Below are 15,611 nucleotides of genomic sequence, written 5' to 3' on the forward strand. Positions count from 1 at the left end.
TGCTGTGAGACCTAACGTTCTTATGAGGTTTCCTGAAACGAAACATGTCAGCCGGGCCCATGGTGGGTCCATGTCTGCTAAGCACATCCATGACCGGTCACATATGCTTTCCTACGGAGGGGCAGAAAATCCTTGTGAAAGTGTTGAAGGCACAAGCACAGAGTCAGAAAGCTAAATTTAAAATGAAGTTTTGAGTAATAAAAAAATCAAAAGCCTAAAAATTATATATCTGTATATCTACATAGCGTGTGTGTGAAAAGTCTCCCACACAGCTGTCCCCACCCGCCCTGTTCCTGACTCCTGGCCCCCTACCACATGTAACCACATTTATGGCTTTCTTGTTTATCCTCCCACTGTTTCTTTGTTCAAATAAAGCAAATATGAATATAGATATTCTTATTCCCTCTTTTGCACAAAAAGTAACTTGCTAGATAGGCTGCTTTGTACATTGCTTTTATACTTAATGCATTCTGACAATCTTTCCGTTAGTATATAAAGAATTTTCTCTTTTGTACATCATCACCCACTGTCCCCTAGCATGGATATGGCTTGTTTCCAATCTTTTTCTGTTTACAAATCACGCTGCCCTGTACAACTTTATGGCTCCATCATTTCACACATCATTTAGTAGTACATTGGTATCATAATATATAGCTCAATCTGTTTGATTTTTCAATCAGCACTGTTTTTAACATTTATATTGCTATTATATATGATACGTTGTGTCTAACAAAGCATAGCATCATTTTACTTATCCTTTCCTCCAATGATGAAAACCTAGATTTCCTCCAGCATCTTGGTACTACAAACAATGACAAAATAAATGTCCGCATACATGTCCATTTAAGAAACAGCGTGAGAATGTCTCTGGAATAAACACTTAGAAGGGTGAGTAATGGTTTTCATATGGCAATGAAATTGCTTTCCAGAATGTCCATATCAGTCCACATGCCCAGCAGCAGTGCATAAGGGATTCCATGTTGTGCTTCCCTGCCAACACTTAGCATTTATGTCCTTATTTCATATATTTGGCAATTGATGGGAGAAAATGATATCTTGTTTCAATTTGCTGGTGCAGGTTTTGGAGGGGGAGGGTTGTCCAGTGGTTCCTTGAGGGCAAAATAGTCACCTGCTCTAGCAGGCCAGTAGTATGGTTTCTTTTGCAACTTGTGTTTCTCAAAAACTTAATAACTTTCCAGACTATTTCTTTCTGTTTGGTTTCATTGCAAGTAGCTACAGCCAGAGATCTTATTTGGTCATAAATAAGCCTGAAACCTCTCCTCTTTTATTACGGCTGCTCAGCCTCTTTTCTCTCCAACTTTTGGCAGTGACTTAATTGCCATATGAAACAAAAAGCTTGAAGATAATGCACTGAAGCTGAGGCTTACCGTTGGGATGGATTTCAGTGTCTGGCAGAGAACACTTAAAGAGAAGCTCTTGCGAAAGCCTTGAGTTCACAGGCTTTTTTTCTTATCTCTTACAATTTAGATGTAGACGTCATTCATTTTTTTCAAACCTTGAAGATTTAACATTACTGGACTCAGTTTAAATTGCATGCTACATTCTAAATGCAGATGGAAGGAGAAAGCCTTCCATTTCTGCAAACTAGCTAGCACTGACAAGAAATCACTGATACACACAGACATTCTTTTTCCAGTCTCAGTAAGCACATGGTGTGCCTTCCAAGGCATTGCCCGTGACGGTTTTACCAAATGTGTCATCACCAAGGTCTAACAAGAGTCAACAATCTTCCAGCATGTTATACCTTTGCTCTTTTTGACCATAACCTGACCTCTAAGTAATTCAAACATATGTCAAGTTTTGGGTATCCGGCTTCTAGGTACCAAAATCTGCATTAGTTAAGATGCATGTTGTAAAGGCTGTAACAAAGACCCAAATATCACAGTGGCGTATAAAGATGGAAGTTTATTTCCCTTTCACATAATAGCAAGAGCAGTCCTGATTGCTGTAGCAGTGCCAAAATGTTGAGGATCCCTCTTATCTTGTTCATTTACCTTCCTGAACACACAGCCTCTGTCTCTGGGTCAAGGTGACTACTCCAGCTCCCACCTGCATGCCTTCGTCTCTGCCAACAAAAATAGAATTCAGGCAGGAGAAGGCCAGCCCATTCCTCCTAAGGTCATGACCCAGTAGTGGTACACATTGTTTCTACTCCTATTTGATTGGCGGAAGCTTAGTCACATAGCCACACTGAGCTGTCCGGAAGTCTGGGAAATGTAATCTAGCTGACACCTATCTGCTGAGCTAAAAACCTATTACTGTAGAAGAATGGGAGAACAAATACCTGGTGATAGCCAGCAGTCTCTGCCACTGTTCACTTCTCTATTGAGTTTTTATAGTTTCTGTTGGGTTTCTTAGTCGATTCTGGTGGGTTCCTGTTCCATTCTTATTGATTGGTGCATATACCATATCTACTGTAGAAATTAGTTTCGTGTGGTTTTAGATTTTGCAAATATCTTATCCCAATCTGTTGTCTATTAACTTTGTCTTCCAATGATGCTTATAAATGGATTTATGCTTGATTTCATTTCTCTCTTGTGGGAAATTGCTGCAAGAACTAGACCATATATTCTATTTTTCCCAATTACTCTGCATAGAACTATGATCTCAATAGGCATCCTTCAGTTTTTTTAAATAAATATTTTGTTTCTACTTAACCAAATGCATGTTTTTTTATTAAAGATTTATATATCTAGCATGAGTACTTTAGCTACTTGCCAACATAGAACAATAGTAATTTTCATTACCATTATATATATTATATATGTCACACACACGTGGAATAATGAAATATGTATACATACATAGATTTGTATACTTGTAAAATAAGGAGTGAGGTTGAATATATACATTACTGATCATACAAAAATATAATTGTATTTTCTATAACTGATCTCATCTGGCTTTCAATTCTCCATCCCTGCTAGATAAGAAAAGGGGGAGGGGGGAAAGCTTGAACTTGTCCATTGACAGTGAATTACAGAGTGTTCTTTCTTTTTTTAATTTTAATTTTATTTTTGGCTGCATTGGGTCTTCGTTGCTGCGCACGGGCTTATCTCTGGTTGCTGGGAGAGGGGGCTACTCTTCGTCGCGGCACACGGGCTTCTCATGGTGGTGGCTTCTCTTGTTGCAGAGCACAGGATAGGTGCACGGGCTTCAGTAGCTGTCTCTCGCGGGCTCTAGAGCACAGGCTCAGTAGTTGTGGCGCAGGGACTTAGTTGCTCTGCGGCATGTGGGATCTTCCCAGACCAGGGCTCGAACCCGTGTATCCTGCATTGGCAGGAGGATTCTTAACCACTGGGCCACCAGGGAAGCCCAGTTAGAGTGTTCTGGTGTTTAAAATCCCTTTGAGGTGTTGGTATAGTTTCAGTCACTTCAGGGTTTAAGTCTCAATGGAGACTAGATTCTCACTCTCTTCCACTTCCTGTTTTCTTCCTGGGAAGTGTTTCAAGTTTTGAGGAGTCTTACATATCATCCAGCATCTGGGGAGGGACTGCTGGTCTTCTGCCCAGGCTCTAAGTCTTCTGCCTGTTTCCTTAGTGTCCAGTACCGTTACTGCTGAGGCACAGCATTCCCTCCAGCTCCCAGGGGGTTCTGTTGGCACCATCTGCTGATGTTTGCTGTGCTGGGACCCGCTGCCATCTTCTGTAAGGTTTTGGCACCCTGTAGCCTCTCTGTTCACCAGTTCCCCCAGCACTTACCCAGTTCCTGACCGGGACACAGGGATCCTCTGGATTCTCCAGCTGCTTTGCATGAGCTCTGGGGAGTCTGGACACTGTCTCTGGTCCATTTGTTCAGACACCAATTTTGTCCATTTCTGATCCGTGGCCCAGAAGGCGCCGTGTTGCCCTGATGTTGCTGGACATGGGGCCCCTTTAGGGCATTTATGATGTGCTGAGAAGCACGGAGCCGGCCCTGCTGCCCTGGGACTGCCCCTCATTCATCTGGATGTTTCTATCATCTACCCTGACCCCGTTGATCCACCTCTCTTCCCCACAAAGGTCGGGGCAGGAAGAGCAGACACTGGAATCTGACTTTCTGTCCTTCCTGCTCCTCAGCCTGGCCCCAGGAGGTCTCTTCGCTTCCTATTCAGCAGGAACTTTCTTGATCTCTCTCTATTTTCAAAATTTTTATTGGAGTGTAGTTGATTCACAATGTTGTGTTCTGGTGTACATGTGCCTTTATCTCTTCTAAAGTTTATTTTTTTATTTTTATTTTTTTGTGGTACGCGGGCCTCTCACCACCACGGCCTCTCCCGTTGCGGAGCACAGTCTCTGGACGCGCAGGCTCAGCGGCCATGGCTCACGGGCCCAGCCGCTCCGCTGCATGTGGGATCTTCCCGGACCGGGTCACAAACCCGTGTCCCCTGCATCGGCAGGCGGACTCCCAACCACTGCGCCACCAGGGAAGCCCTAAAGTTTATTTTTATAAGCATGATACTCCAGGCTTCTAGATTTGGATCTTTATAAATTTCCTTCTGTGCTCCAATTTTCCAGATTTGGATTAATATAAAGGCCAGCTTAGTAATTTGAGAAAATTCTTTTCTGCCTCAACAAAGCCTGGGTTTTACGACTCAAAGGCATACGTTTTTGGACTATTGTCCTGCTGTCCTTAAAAAATATTTTTGAAACTAAAAGGTAGACGTCAGTGCTTTGTTCTGGGTAAACCTTTCTCTGATGGAATAAACCCCCAAATTAGCCTCATGGCATAGTCTCAACAAAGAGGCTGTGGATGAGGTGTCGGTAGAGAAATGGAGGACGTAGATGAGTTACAAAGATCTGAATGGTGGTCTGGTTGATTCTACTCTGTTATACTATTTTTCTACTTTGTGTTTTTCATTGAAGTTAGGCTGAAAGTCAGAATCCTGATTACTGTTTTTTGGTTTTGTTTTTGTTTGTTTTTTTCGCGATACGCGGGCCTCTCACTGTTGTGGCCTCTCCCGTTGCGGAGCACAGTCTCCGGACGCGCAGGCTCAGCGGCCATGGCTCACGGGCCCAGCCGCTCCGCGGCATGTGGGACCTTCCCGGACCGGGGCACGAACCCGTGTCCCCTGCATCGGCAGGCAGACTCTCAACCACTGTGCCACCAGGGAAGCTCCTGATCACTGTTTTGAAAGAGACGTGTGCGTGAAACTTTGATGTCCTCTTTTATTCTGAGTTCCTCTGTATAGTGGAGGACCAAGCTGAGGCTAGATCACTCGCAAGGGCCCAGCTCCCCTCCTGGAAAAGCAGGAGCCTGTAGGTCTAATTAAGTCCCAGCAGCATCCAGAACACAGGATAAACCACGGGAGCTGCCCTGATGCTTTTGTTGTGCCTGCCTTGTATTTTAGAGAGACCCATATTCGGGAAATGCCTTTCTGCCCGGTGAGAGCTCCAGTGAGGATGAAGAGCCTCTAGCAGAATTGTCGAAGGAGGAATTGTGCACAAAAATAAGAGGCCTGAAACAAAAACTAACAAACATCCGGAAAGAAAACAGCCGCCTTCGACAGTCTTTGGTCATGCTTCAAGGTAAACTTAGAGAAAATTGACATTTTTAGATGAAAGGAAAAATACTTGATGAGGGAAAGTATTGAAATCAGCTGTCAAGAATGAAAAACTCAGTACCTTAGAGAAAAAAAATCAAAAACCACATTTTAAGAAAATCTATGATTACATAATTTAATATGGATGTACTCTTTTGAAGCCTCTAGTTTATTGATTAAAAAATTTTAGATCATTCCTACAAAATACCAAATGTCATATTCATTTAATACTGTCCAACAAATATTTATTGAGTGTTTAATATAGGCTTAGAGAGAAAAGATCAGTAAGACAACAAATATGTCAAGGGGTTCATGATGTACTTATCTCATTCTCCTCTGCTAAGGAAAGCACTAGAAAATGGGGCCTGCTGTGATCTCTTATAGACTTACTGGAATTAAAGATTCCACATATTAAATTTCAGGTTTGGGGTTGGGAGCAGTGGTTTGGAAAATAATCACATTCCACTGAAGACATAAAGGGGAAAGACAGGCCCAAGAAAATTAAAAACAACCTGGAATAATACCTTTTTGCAGAATCCTATATTGTGTTTGTTTATTTTTTTTAAATTATGTTTTCCATTTGTAGTTAGGCATCATGCACTATTTTGTACTGCTGAATATTTGGCAATATATCCTATGTGGGGCAGCATTCTGTTATAAAACAGTGAATACACAGAGTATTTTAAAAATAAATCCCTCTGGCTTCTGTGTACAAAATGAGTACAAGGGGCACAGAAAGGAGAGCCGGGGAGAACCACTTTTGAAAGGTATTACAGTCATTGGACTAACAGGATGGCAGCCTTGCCTAGGGCAATGGCTGTGGAAATAAAGAAGACAATTCCACAATATTTGGGGAGGCAGAAATGGTAGGAGACAGAACACTGTGGTGAGCTAGATTGACAGAGTAATGGCTCAGATGAGTTCCTACAGATATTGATTAAATTGAAGGCTTCCTAGTTTTAAGTAGAAACAGGCACACATGAATGGAAATAAGATGTTTATTCCACCAACAAGCCATTCTCTCCTTATTTTTTACGCTTTAAATATTGCATCTTTATAACTGATGGTTTTTCCTGGTGAGGTTTTTGCAATTTTCGAAGAACAGATTGTTCTTATTTTTATATCATCTGTTCCAGAACGTAGAGTAAGATGAAAAGCTAGTTGATAAAGTTAGCATACATTGCTGGTTCGAGTATTGATCTTGAAGTCACCGACTTTGGTTTGAATCCCAACCCTGCTTACTAGCTGTAAGCCTTGGCCCCGTCACTGTCCTGCCCTCAGCCCCAGCTTCACTTTCCTCATCTACACAGTGGAGCCAATCTCTCATGTCCTTCTTGCCAAGATGATTAAATTAGATAATTGGAAGAAATGCTTTACCAGGGCCTGATACATGATAGGTGCTCAGTAATCATCGTTATTGATTCTGTCTCTGTTTTTATTAACACCAGAACTTGACATATGGACCCCCCCCAAAAGAAAATTAGATCCATTTTTTCCATAAATTTAGATGAGAAAATTCTAAATGCAAGAGGAGCAAATCAGTTTCAATAGTATATGAAGGGGACTTCTCTGACAGTCCAGTGGTTAAGACTCCATGCTTCCAGTTAAGGGGATGCGGGCTCCATCCCTGGTCGGGAACTAAGATCCCACATGCCGCGCAGCACAGACAAAAAATAAAATTAAAAAAATAGTATATGAAAAGAATCATCACTATGAACAGTTTCTCTCTGTCCCTCACTCTGGAGTTGCTGTTTCATTTTCTCCTCTCTCTGCCAGCTTCCCACACCTTCCATATCCTCACTCTCAGCTGATGCCTTTGCTTCACGGAGAACTTGGAGGATGTGAAAAGATTATCAGCTCCCTGCACCTGTGCTTGTATTAACCTCCACTTCCTCTCCTGTCACCCATGAGTGACCTGTCCTCTTGTCCAGCCAAAGACAGTATGTCCATCTATGCGTCCTCTTTCTGCTAATCAAGGACAGAGCTCCAGAGATCCTCCCCACTCTCTCTAATGAATCATCCCATTAGCATCAGACATACAATTATTTCTCCCATTAAAAAAACCAAACAAACCAAAAAAAACACCACCTTTCTCAGGCCATTTGCTTTTCTGCCTTCCACCCTGTTTCTCTCCTTCCCTTTGTAGGAAAACTCCTTACATGTTGACCCTATACACTGTTTTCAATTTTCCCCCTCTTATTCCCTTTGGATCCCACTTCAATTAGGTCCTTGTCATTCCATTGTAACGTCTCTTTTCATGATCACCAATGACCTCCATGTATTAGTTTCCTAGGGCTGCAGTGATAAAGTATCACAGACTGGGTGGCTTAAACAGCAGAATTCCAAAATCAAGGTGTCAGCAGGGCCACGCTTCCTCTGATGGCGCTGGGGAAGGCCTCTCTCCTAGCTTCTGCTTGATCCTTGGCCTGAGGCAGCATTAAGACCAGTCTTCATGTGATGACCTCACTGTGTGCTTGTCTGTCTCTGTGTCCAGACTTCCCTCTTTTTATAAGGATGTCAGTCATTTTGGATTAAGGTCCACTCTAATGACCTCATTTTAACTTGATTACATCTATAAAGACCCTATTTCCAAATAAGGTCTCATTCTAAGGTCCTGGGGGTTAGACTTCAACATCTCTTTTTGGGGGGGACACAATTCAGCCCATAACATTTCATGTTGCTAACCCCGAAGGTCATTTCTCAAGGATCACATTAAGTGTCCTGTGACATCTGACACCTTGGCTACCTCTCCTTCCTTGGCTTCTAGGGCACCACATTCCTCCTCCACTGCTGAGCTTTCCATCTCAGTTTATATGGCGGCCTCATTTCATCATCTTATCCTCTAAATATTTGATGATGCCCCAGGCTCAGTCCTTGGACTTCTTTCTTTTCTATCTGCTTTCACTCCATAGGGGATCGTATCCAATTCTATGGTGCTAAATCCATCAATGACTATGACTTATCTCCAACCTGGACTTCTCCCTTTAGTTCCAGAGTCATGGGCTAACTGTGTATTGACAAGACTGGCAGGCATCTCAGACAAACACCACTACCCACGACCACATTCCCACCCTTCCCCTGCCACCTGCTCCTCTCTTTCTTCCTCGCCTCGGTTAATGCTAACGTCATTGTTCCAGTTTCTCAACTCAAAAACCACGATGCTGTCTTGTATTTCTGTATTTCTTTTACACCTTACACTCAGTCCATTGGCAAATCCTACTGGCTTCACCTTCAAAATATCTCTGGAATACAGTTCTTTGTACCACCCCCACTACAGCCACTCTGGTCCAAACCACCAGCATCTCTCACCCAGGTTATCATGGTGGCTTCCTCACTGGTGTTGCCACTTCTGCTCATGCTACTGTGTGGTCCACTCTCAACACAGCAGCAAGAACATCCTGCTAAATGTAGGCCAGCTCACGTCACTCCTCTCTGCAGACCCTTCCAGTGCACGTCTACCTCACATGGGGTAAAACTGAAGTCGGCTTTATGATCTTTGAGTCCTTACATGATCCGGCCACCTCCCCTCCACATACCTTTCTGGCCTTGTTTTCTACTCTCTCCCCATCCTTCTCTGTGATCCAGCCACACCAGACCACTTGCTTTCCCTCCAAAGACATCAGACGTGACCTGATGTCGGCATCTCTGTACCGGCTGTTCCCTTGGCCTGGGATGTTCTTTCCCCAGATATCCACATAGTTTGCACCCTACGTACTTCAAATCTTCACTGTAAATTCATCTTTGCCCTGACCTCCTCCCTCCATCTAAACTTTCAACCTCTCTCCCCCTGCAACATTTTTTTATCCCTTCCCGTTTTGTTTCCTCTTTGGCACTTAAAAGTCTACATCCTCAATTCTGTATTTAATATCGTCTGCCCCCCTGCATGCACACACACTAGTATGTACCCTTAGAAACCAAAGTAAAGTTGGCTATTGGTTAGACTTCAAGCAACAAGAAGAGTCAGGAACTGCCAACTGCCACTGCAGTATTCATGCATGCATTTCTTCTTTCAGTCAATATTTACAAGGTCCTCTATATGTCAGGCACTGCTCTAAGTACCTAGGAAAACCCAGTGAACAAAACAAGGATCGCCACTCTCACAGAGCTCACATTCCAATGAGGCAAGCAGTCAAAATCATGAAACATAACAATTAAGTAAAATTAAGTAAATTATACAATATGTTAGCTAGTGATAAATGCTATGGAAAAAATAGGAGCGGTAAAGGAGGATGGGGATTTGAGGGAGAGGGGGTGTTTTACAGTTTAAAATAACATGGCCATAGTAGGCCTCCTTGTGAAGCTACAGTTGGGAACTAGGAAGATGTCAGAAAGTTGAAATTTAATGTATAATCCAAATAAGAAAGGGGTCTGAGAGAAGAGTGCAGAGTGGTTAGTTAACTTTTCCTCAGCAATATTCCTCTTTGAACTATGAAGCAGAGCTGTTTATCTGTCTATAAAGCCTGCTAACTAAGAAAAATAGCAGAATGTATATGCCATTCTAGACATTCAGAATGACAGACGTGTGTGTGCTCTACGTGCATGTGTTAAACATTTGAAACATATCTTGTGGACCACAACTGACCAGCACAATAAGATATAAAAGGAAAAAAGTGGTATGTCTATTGTACAAAAGGGTATTAAATTATCACTATTTGTAAAGAATGAATGTACACCCAGGGAAAACAATGCCTCAGCCGAAAACTCCACTCTATTAACTAATGAGATTTCAGTAAAGAAGGAAAAATCAATTAAGTTTTGCCCAGGTTCATTTAAATATAGTAGAAAGCTGTCAAAGTTTCAGAAATAGCCAAAGTAAAACCAGTGAATCACTGAAGTAGTAATTAGTAAAAGTTTATTGTGTGCACATCAAAAAGATACCACCAAAAGCAAAAAGGCTTATCTAAGCCATGACAGTGTGAAATTTCAGAACACCAGGAAGGGAAAATCTAGAAGCTTTCAGAGAGAACAAGCAATGTTATCCGCTAAGGAATGGGAGTCAGATGACATCAGACTTTTCACCAGCAACACTGGAAGCTCTAAGATAATTGAGCAATGCCTTTAAAATTCTAAAGGGAAATGATTTAAACCTAGACTTCTATACCCAGTGAAACCATCAACCAAGTGTGAGGGCAGAATGATAATATTTTCCTACTTATGAAGTCTCAATGTACTTCCTGTGCTTTCTTTTTCAAAAGCTGAGGGAGGGTGTGCTCCTTCAAAATGAGAGAGTGAATCTAGAAAGTCAGTCAGAAAACAGGTAGTCCAGTACAGGAGAGGGACAGGATGTAGCCACAGTATAATAGTGACGGGATACTCCAGGGTGACAGGTCCACAGTAGCCTGGAAGCAGCTGGTCTAGAGGTGGACAGGTACAGGGGTTACAGGAGAGAGATCACTGAAAAAAACATGAAATTGATAGATGACATGATGTCATCTATCAAACATACTGCAAGGAGATTTTACACCTCTGGTAGGAAGTTTTGAGATGTTTAAGTCAGAGAAACAGTTAAATAATAATAAGCAAGCTTTTAAAAATGAGATCATTTTAACTCTAGGAAAAAAGTCATGTTTTAAAGGAAAGGAATTGAGAATTACATCACTATAATAATGTAAGCACAGTATTTATTGAAGTAGCAGTTGTGTTACAACTATCCTGGGATGATGGAGAGAAGAAGAGTGTGTATGTGTTTGCACATGTGGGTACCACGTGTGTGTGTTTCTGTGTGGCTGAGGGAGGAGTTGAAAGAGGGCTGCCTTGTCATGTTACGTAGTTGAAAGTCAATAAATAATTATATGAATCTGAAAAAATAAAAGAATAGTTGTATATGCTTATTATTATTTAACACTATGAAGGTAACTACCAGAGAAACAGGTAAGTGGATCAGAAGTTCTCCCTCTAGGAGTAGTAGGTAATCCAGGGTGGTGAGCGGTAGGGCAGAGGACTGCTATTTTTCATTATAAGCCTTATTGTATTTAAAAAATAATAAATGCCTAGTACATAATAGGTGCCCCAAATCTAATAGCTACCATTTTTTTTAAAAAAAATCAGTAATTTCCTTATAGATCAGAAATTCCTGGTTTTATTCCTAAAAAAAATAATTAAAAAGAATCTACACATTAATTACAAATAACTATAAAATAACTACTAGTTACCCTAACAAGAAATGTGTAGGATCTATGATGAAAAATTAAAAAGTCAATGGAGAAATACACAAATCTAAATAGAGAGACGTCAAATTCATAGATGAGAAGATGCCAATTCATCTCAAAATAACTCACAGTTTGACTAGAATCCCAATCAAATGCCCATAATTGTTTTGTTTTGATTTTTATTTTTGTGGTAATTTGACAATAATTATATTAAAGTTAACCTGAAAGAATAAATAGGCAAAATCAATTAAGAACATTCTGAAAAAGAATCTGAGGGCATAACTGTCAACATGAAATCATATAAAGTTCTGATAATTAAAAGCAACTTACTAGGATAAGAGCCAGCAGGTCGATGGAACAGAACACACATCCCTGGATAATACCTCCCATACAGGGAAGAAATGTCCTGGAGCCCCTGTGGCACAGAGGACAAGAGCATGGGTTTACAGGGGCCAAGTCACTTGGGTTCAAATCCTGGCTCTGCCACCTACTAGCTGTGTAACTGAGTGTGAGATGAATGGAAATGATAAAAGTACTTCCCTGGGTGACATGTAAAGTATTCAGAGCAGAACCTGGTAAGGTGAGTGCCATATAGTGTCTGCTTATCACTGTAGGATGACCAGTGCAGTCACACCGGGCCCTGCTCCTAGGAAGGCCCCACATACTGGTTAAAAATACTGTCACCATATTAAAATTCTGAAGAAGCTTTGAACAAGGAGTCCTGCATTTTCCATTTGCAATGGACCTGACAATTTACATAGCGAGTGCCTGCAAGCCATTTAGGACAAGGATGAATTATTCAACAAATGGTGCTGGGAAAACTGATATTCCAATGTGGTGGGGCGGGGCAGGTTTAAGTTAGGGTCTCATTTCACACCATGTGACGTACTAAAAACATAACTGTACAGTTTAAATTAAAACTCCATGTTCTGAATTTGAATGAGTACTGGTTTTGACACAGGATGAATTTTTATCTTTAAAAATTAATAATATGTATATTCTAATACTGTTCACCGAAGAGGCCTAGAAACAAGAACCCAATAGCAAAGAGCACTCCCAGCACTTGGGTGTGGCCTTGAAATACCGTTCCCCACTAAAGGGAGCTGGGGTTCCCTGGAGAAACAGCTGATTCCAGAACTTGCACAGGAAATGGACAAGATTTGTCAGGAGCCTCAAATAGGAAATATAGATGAAAATCTTGTCCTACCAGAAAGCAAGGAGGTCAGCAAAGACCATGTGGATGTGTCAACTGGAAGAGATTCCCACTGGCTAAAGATCATTATTATTGGAGCATCAATAATAATGATCAGGGCAACTGGTTATCATGTATATTTACATGCATGATTTCATTCAAAAGAGAAAAAACTTAATGGCCATCTGAAAGAACCAACTCATTATTTTGAAAACTGGCAAATACAGACTGAAAAATCAAGCATTTATCCTGCCATTATTATATGAAATGAACCTCAGGGTAGCCAAATAGTTGATGAGAGAAAGTTTCCCTTGGTAGAATTCTAGCTAAATGAAGAATTAGGATATCACCATTTTGCAACCCCTGATGAATCTAGGCAGTGATCATCAGTGACCGCTAATATCGCAACAAAAGGTAACCATGCATTCAATGCCACCTGCTGGAAGTTAAAACACTGATCAAGCCTTTAGATCTAACTACAGGGAAGAATATGTTAAACACCCCCTTAGGGGTACAATCAGCAAAATCCAGACTGTGGGAAACACTGCAGGACAAAGGACCCAGTTTCTTCAACTAATAAACTGCAAGGAAAAAACTAGGAGATGAAAAGGAAACCTATAGTTTGTAAAAGAGACAGCAACTAATTGTAATATATGGACTTTATTTGGATTCTGATTCAAACAAGCTAAAAACAAGGACAAAAACGAGACAATCAGAGAAATTTGAACACTTGCTAGTTTGGTTTTTTTTTTAAATGATATTTGAGAACTATTGCTAAGTATTTCTGGCTGTGACAATGGTGTTATGGTTTTATATATATATATATATATAACCATATATTATATATATATATATATTTAAATTTCTTACCTTTGGAGATATACACGGAAATATTTACAGATAAAATGAAATGATGCCTGTGATTTGCTTGAAGTAATTTTGGAGGTGGGAAGAAAGTGGGTGGGGATACAGGTGGAACAAGATTGGCCATGAGTTGGAAACTAGGGCATGGGGTACATGGGAGTTTACTATTTTGTGTATGTGTTTAAATTTTTACATTAAAAGTTAGAAAAAAATATATCCAGGGAGAAAAAAAACTTACTTGTGAAAAGATGTTTAAGCTGTATGAAATATATGAGTGAATATTTAACTGATCTGAATGACTTGCTAAGTATAAAGTAAATGAATGAACTAAGGAAAAGAACTAAGGAAAAGACTGCTACTTTTTTTTTTAACATCTTTATTGGATTATAATTGCTTTACAATGGTGTGTTAGTTTCCGCTTTATAACAAAGTGAATGAGCTGTACATATACATATATCCCCTTATCTCTTCCCTCTTGCATCTCCCTCCCTCCCACCCTCCCTATCCCACCCCTCTAGGTGGTCACAAAGCACGGAGCTGATCTCCCTGTGCTATGCAGTTTCTTCCCACTAGTTATCGGTTTTACATTTGGTAGTGTATACATTTCCATGCCACTCTCTTTGTCCCAGCTTACCCTTCCCCCTTCCCGTGTCCTCAAGTCCATTCTCTAGTAGGTCTGTGTCTTTATTCCCATCCTGCCCCTAGGTTCTTCATGACCAGTTTTGTTTTTAGATTCCATATATATGTGTTAGCATACGGTATTTGTTTTTCTCTTTCTGACTTACTTCACTCTGTATGACAGACTTTAGGTCCATCCACCTCACTACAAATAACTCAATTTCGTTTCTTTTTATGGCTGAGTAATATTCCATTGTATATATGTGCCACATCTTCTTTATCCATTCATCTGTCGATGGACACTTAGTTTGCTTCCATAAGACTGCTACTTTTAATTAAGTAAAAACTAAAAATATGTGTGTGCTTTTTTAAAAATTTTATTTTATTTATTTATTTTATACAGCAGGTTGTTATTAGTTACCTATTTTGTAAATGTGTACATTTAAAACATACTAAAATTAAAATACTCTAAGAAAAATAATTGCAACTTATGACAAATTAAAAGTTAAAGTGCTTAAGATATAAGGGAATTAATAACAATAGCTAATACGTTGTGTTTATAATGCACTAGGCATTCCTATAAGCACTTTACAAAAACCATTTAAGCTATCATAAAATTTAAAAAGTACTAACATTCTTTGGTCTAATAGGTATCTCATAGAATAAGTTCAAATAATCAATAAACAAATAAATATGTATTCAACTTCACAATAATCAAATAATTGCAATAATTACAATTTAAATAATTGTACTAAAATTTTAACCTATCAAAATAGTGAATATTGTTGTTAATAATGAACACTTCTTGTTGATGGTGCAGTGATGTGGCTGACTTCTTACCTTGCTAGTGGGCATTTAAGTTGGAAGACTCTTTTTAGAGAGCCATTCAATGACATTAACTGAGTCTTGGAAACATTTATACCTCTGAGCCTATTGTTATGCTTTCAGGAATTTATAGCATTGACACGATCAGAGATGCATATAAAGATGTGTGTGGTAGGTGGTTCATAAGAGTTTTGTCTGTAATCAAGAAAAATTGGAAGCAACCTGAATTCCAAAAATAATAAAAGGAGCATTTGAATAAATTAGAGGACATCAATACCTTGAGATATTAGGAAATCCTTAAAGTCGTGTGTTCAAGTGGAAAATAACCCATCAGCAGATGAATGGATACTTTAATTGTGGAGTATCCATGTAATGAAATATCACTCAGCAACAAAAAGGAATATATATATATATATATATA

The 15,611-nt window shown here is 40.1% G+C and overlaps 1 protein-coding gene across 2 annotated transcripts in view; it reads left to right on the forward strand.

The window, feature by feature from the left end:
• The window catches only part of BEND6 (BEN domain containing 6), a 31,487-nt gene that overhangs the window by 958 nt on the left and 14,918 nt on the right, over window positions 1-15,611 (forward strand). For both annotated transcript variants that reach the window (XM_024754695.1, XM_024754696.1), the window contains exon 2: window positions 5,351-5,528. In XM_024754695.1, coding sequence (XP_024610463.1) covers window positions 5,351-5,528 — 178 coding nt within the window. The remainder of the gene's footprint in view (window positions 1-5,350; window positions 5,529-15,611) is intronic.

Source organism: Neophocaena asiaeorientalis, unplaced genomic scaffold, assembly GCF_003031525.2.
Source record: "Neophocaena asiaeorientalis asiaeorientalis breed wild unplaced genomic scaffold, Neophocaena_asiaeorientalis_V1.1 scaffold319, whole genome shotgun sequence".
In the NCBI taxonomy this organism is placed as follows: Eukaryota; Metazoa; Chordata; class Mammalia; order Artiodactyla; family Phocoenidae; genus Neophocaena; species Neophocaena asiaeorientalis.